Source organism: Suricata suricatta, chromosome 1, assembly GCF_006229205.1.
Source record: "Suricata suricatta isolate VVHF042 chromosome 1, meerkat_22Aug2017_6uvM2_HiC, whole genome shotgun sequence".
Lineage (NCBI taxonomy): Eukaryota > Metazoa > Chordata > Mammalia > Carnivora > Herpestidae > Suricata > Suricata suricatta.
In genome coordinates, this window is record NC_043700.1 from 1,425,908 (window position 1) to 1,431,054 (window position 5,147).

At 58.7% G+C, this 5,147-nt stretch overlaps 1 protein-coding gene across 1 annotated transcript in view; it reads left to right on the top strand.

The window, feature by feature from the left end:
• Positions 1-4,055, top strand: part of ARHGEF10 (Rho guanine nucleotide exchange factor 10) — an 81,311-nt gene extending 77,256 nt beyond the window's left edge. Inside the window, exons 29-30 of the mRNA XM_029933186.1 lie at positions 56-178; positions 2,349-4,055. Coding sequence (XP_029789046.1) covers positions 56-178; positions 2,349-2,860 — 635 coding nt within the window. The 3' untranslated portion in view covers positions 2,861-4,055. The remainder of the gene's footprint in view (positions 1-55; positions 179-2,348) is intronic.
• The last annotated feature ends 1,092 nt before the right edge of the window (positions 4,056-5,147 follow it).

Below are 5,147 nucleotides of genomic sequence, written 5' to 3' on the forward strand. Positions count from 1 at the left end.
CCCCCGCCCCCAGCCCCACTGCAGACACTGGACCCGCCTCCCTGTCCCCCCGCAGGGCCCCAGCGCCTCTCGGTGACCAGCCTGCTCGTCTGCCATGGCCTGCTGATGGTCGGCACCAGCCTGGGCTTCGTGGTGGCCCTGCCTGTGCCTCGTCTGCAGGGGATCCCCAAAGTGACCGGTGAGTGGACCCCTCCGCACAGACCAGCCCGCCCTGTAAGCTCGCTGAGCGTCTGCCTCCTCACGCCGTCCCTCCGGGGAGCTGCTGAAACAGTGTCCGTTGTCTGGGGTTCTCGTTGCTGACTGGAATCGAGTCCTGTTTTCGTTTTTCTGCCTCTTATGTCAGTGGCCCCGAGAATCTTCCCCCAAACACGGGGTCCTGTCACCTCTACCACCACCTGTTAGTGTCTGTCCTTTACACGCGGGTCTGCTCGGTTGGCGTGGGTGTTGCTTATGTTTTACGGTGCAAAGAAGGAGGCCCAGCATCCGAACACGTTAGGTGTGGTTTTTGCACAACGTTGGTAGGAATTCAAATGGGTGCAGGCCTTTCAGGAAGCAGTGTGGCATTTTGGATCACGAGCCCAAAGAGGCTCACGTGTCTGGATTCAGGACTTTTCAACTCAGAAATCTGCCATGAGAAGCAGCCGAGTGTGTGAACAAAAGCAAGACGCAAGCCCGCTCTTCAGTCCAGCGCACTGCTCCACTTTGAGTAGCACAGGACAGGAAACGACTCAGAATCGGGGAGAAAGGGATGTGAGGAAACGGTTGCACTGCCGTCATCGTCTCTAATGTAGCCGGGGAGGTGGTGCTCGCAGGGGCTCTGAGTGTCACTCAGCCCTGCCACTCCATGAGGAAGGCCAGAGTCTCACCTTTTCCACTGACGCTGTAACATCAGCCATGTGGAAAAAAATCTCAAGAAAAAGATTTGTAGAAAGCTCCCCAGAATGTTAATGAAGATCTGTTTCTCCAGTTTCTTCCTGATGACAGTGGTAAGCATCCCCTGTGACGCCAGACGACTCTTGTTCTCAGCGAGCCTTAGCAGACCCATCTTCCCGCGAGTGCGAGAGCCACCTAGGGTTGAGGATTCCAATTTTGTTCATTTTTAAGTTTATGTATTTGAAAGAGAGACAGCATGAGCCAGGGAGGGGCAGGGGGAGAGAGAGAATCCCAAGCAGGCCTGGCGTGGGGCTTGAACTCCTGAAACTGTGAGATGATGGCCTGAGCGAGCTGATACCGGGAGTCGGACCCTTCACCGCCTGAGCGACCCAGCGGCCCTGCGCGTCCGTTTCTTGATTTTTGTTACGGGCCCCGTATTGCATGCACAGAAAATTGCACATAATGAACGTGTACAGTTTAGACCGTGGTGACGAAGGTCACCCTGCACCTGCCGCTGCACACCCCTCCCCCACACCCACACCCACACGTGACTCTTCTCCTGAGTCGCACATCCTCGTCCCACTGATTTGTGTCCATCGCGCCTCCCCGGCTGGGGTCTGAGCCTCCCTACCCTGCTGGGGTCCCACCAGTACCTGCTGGTTGGCCACCGTGTTCGTTGGGTCACCACCACTCACTGGCTAAAGAATCCCGTGATTGAATCCACTTTGGCCACGCTGGGGTGAAGGTGAGGGCTCGGCCTCGTGTCAGCCTTAAAGCATTTGGTGACAAAGGGACACAAGCTTCCCATCCCAGTCACCTTACCTGTGAACTGCTTACCAAAGTGCGGACACCCTGTTCCCACCTGACAATGTAGGTCGGGGAGCTCGGGGGTGGGGGTGGGGGTGAATAATCTTTGTTTGGAAAAAGACCCGTAGGTAGTTTCTGACATGTGCTCTTGGGTCAGGTGATGTTTTAAAATTAAATTCACTTTTAAACCAAAAAGTCCCCAATTTAAGTAAAACCAGAGAAGTAACTCCTGGAACCTTTTTTGCAACAGAAAATGGCAGGACGCTACTGGCAATTGATTTAGGCATCTTGTTCCTAAAACTGACACATTTCTGGCGTTTCATTTTTCAATCAAGACTTAGGAAAATTAAGGCTGTTTCTGTAGAGCCAGTGAGAAGGCGTCATGCAGAGGCCAGGGAAACAGCTGCTGACAGGCCCCTGTGGGCGTCAGGATGGAGCCGCCGTGGGCAGAGACCCAGGCTGGTATCCGACTCCCTCATTTTGGAAGCCTCCCTGGTGATCACTAAAAAGCCACAGGATTACGAGAAGCTGTTCTCGTGTTAGCGGGTCAGCTGGCGTCCGAGTTGTGCGTGGGGGTCTGTGGTTTGCACGGGGGCAGACGGGCGTTGATCCCTCTGGCTGCCGTGGCGCGTGGTGATTGCTGAATGACCCCTCCCCCCACCCGCCAGGAAGAGGCATGGTCTCCTACCACGCGCACAACGGGCCCGTCAAGTTCCTGGTCATGGCCACCGCCGCCCTCAGGACAGACAAGGACAAGCCCGCGGACAGCCCGCCGCCCGGCGCAGACCCCCAGGAGGAAGACCAGAAGGATGTGCTCCCCGGCGAGGGGCCGGGCCCTGGCCTGAGTCAGGGCAGCCCGGACGCCGTCTGGCTGGGGGGCTCGCTGGGCTCCGTGACTCACAGAAGCGATTTCTCGTCGTCGTCCGGGTCCCTGGCCCCATCGCAGGGCTCGGGCTCCCTGGAGCCCAGGCCGGAGGAGAGCCTGGTCTACGACCTCCTGCAGCCGCCCAGTGTGTCCTCGAGCCGGGGGCGGCGGGTCAGGAGGGCGAAGGCCAGCTCCGTGCTGGTGGTGTGCGGGGGCCAGGGCCACCGGCGGGTGAGCCGGAGGGCCCGGCAGCAGCGGCCCGAGGAGCTGGCCTCCTCCGTCATGGTCTGGCAGGTCCCCCTGCTGAACGCGTGAGCCCGCGTCCTTGCAGCCAGGCCGGGCGGCCCGAGGGCTGTGGCCGTGTCCGCACTGGTTGAGGGTAAATTAAGTCTCTGGGGAAGAAAAGTGCAATAGCACCACTGTGTTTCCCGGCCAGCTCATTGCCTCTGTTCCCAGCACGGACGCTGGTGAGGAGGCAGAAGGGTGCACCAGGCGGGGCGGCGGGGCGAGGGGGGGCGGGGCCGTGGCCACGCAGAGACACGACGCTCCGCGCCCACTCGCAGGCCTGCTGCTTAGAGACTCCGCAGAGCAAGAACTTACGGAGAAACGGAGCTTGTTCAGTAGTAGAGACATTTATTAACAATTCTTAGCGTAACCTTCCTTGATCCAGAGTCTCTCCTTTTATTTATATTGTACGTCTCTAAACTGCAGCACAGAGTTTCTAACAAGAGAGGCCGGCGACGGACCCCAGTCCGGGTGGTGGGATTTGCCAAGTGGCCACAATGCGTGTATTGTATATTTTAACAAAGTAGTATTTTTGTATTGCCTTTTTTTCTATTAAAAATTAACAGTTATTATTTTAGACAATATGTTATCTGTAACATTTCACAAGTCATTTTCGCTTTGAACCAAAATGCTCTATACCTTACCAACACTTAGACGCGCGCGTCAACCCCAAAAGATCCTTCCCTTCCATCGGAGAGCATCGACGCCCACGTTAGAAACGCGCCTTTCCCTGTCGTAGGAAATGCACACAGAGCGTGTCCTCAGCCCTCTCTGGGTGTTTCCTGCGCCTGTGGACCTGGACCACGGTGTCTGTTTCCAACACGCCTCCTGAGGTGACCTACGGTGCTAGCGAGTGCGGCCTGTGCCTGCCGGGGTGGGGCCCGGGCCGGGGACACTGCGGTCAGCACGCCCGGCACGCTGGCTTGTGTTCTGTGGTCATGCAGCCGCCGCTCGGTCACACGTGCGGGCGAGCAGGTGTGAGGCGCAGCGTGGGTTTGTGAACCGGTGTTGTGCTTACTGAGTGATTCACGACGTGAACTCGGGCATCACCGGAGATACACTTCTCAGCACTTTACAGATGACTAAGAAATGCTAATTTTTTGACCTAGCCAAATATTTTCCAAGGTGCATATACACCCGCACGTGAACGTAACCTCTCCCCAAGCTTTCTTAAATTGTTACCTGCTACCTGAAGTCATAAATAAAGTCTTTTTATTTAAAAATACCGTATTCAAATTGCCTTTTTTCCTCATAAAACACAAAGGGGCCGTTAGGGTCCTGGCATGTGGGGAGGGGGGGTCGGAAGGGCCATTTCAAGTTCAGGATCGCCACCTGCGGGCCTGGGAGTTTAGCACGAATCCCAGAGGGTCCGTGGAGAACAGTGCTGTGGTTCGAGGTGGGTGCTGAGGACTCACGTACTCACCAGCTCACACTTTGAGGGACGTCACGGGTGGACTGCAGGTCGTGTAGAGCCCGGAGACGGCACCTGCAGCCGGCTGGGGTGTCTGGGTCTTCACGGCCCGGGTGACCCGGGAGGGCTGCAGCCTTGATACTCAGAGGTTTTGTATTCTGTGTTCACCACTGCGTCAAAAAACTCAAAGCCACTGCGTTTTCTTCTGGCTTAAATACGTTAAGGAGAGAACAGGGCCGAACAGGCAGAGGTCTGGATTCAGGCTGAGACACCGACGCGGCGTCCGGCGCTCCCGTGGCAGCAGTCCTGCTCTGTGCACAGAGCGGCCTCCCGTGGGGCCACAGTTGTCTCGCCATTCACCTGCTCCCCGTCGAGCTCCACCTGGGCGCCAAGAGTTAGGGCCGCGCTGGGGCCTGGGCCCGGGTTTGCAGGGAGACGGGCCCAGCGCTGGCTCCTCTGACCGGGGCCCCCTCCCTGCGTCGGGGCGAGGCCAGTTCCCGCGGCCGTCACGCCCCGAGGCCGGCGGCCAGGGCGGCTGCACGTGTGGCTGGCGCCCGGCCCCCCGCAGCATCCTGCAGGCACCAGGGTCAGAGCACAGGTGCGGGCGCGCTGGGGCACGTGCTGGGGACGGATGCGCCCCCAGAACTCAGGGGTTGGAATGCCACCTCCAAGGCGGTGGTCAGGAGGGGGGCGATGACAGGGTCGCAGGGGTGCTGCCGCAGGAAGGGATTAACGTGTGAAGGGGACCCCCCCGAGAGCTCCCAGCCCCTCCGCCGGGAGGAGGTGAGGACGCCGCGAGAAGCCGCCCTCCATGAGCCAGGGAGTCCTCACCTCACACCGCTCTGTCCGGCCTCCGCCCTGGACTAACCGCCCCATCACTTCCGTGTCCCCCCCAGGGAGGTGCTT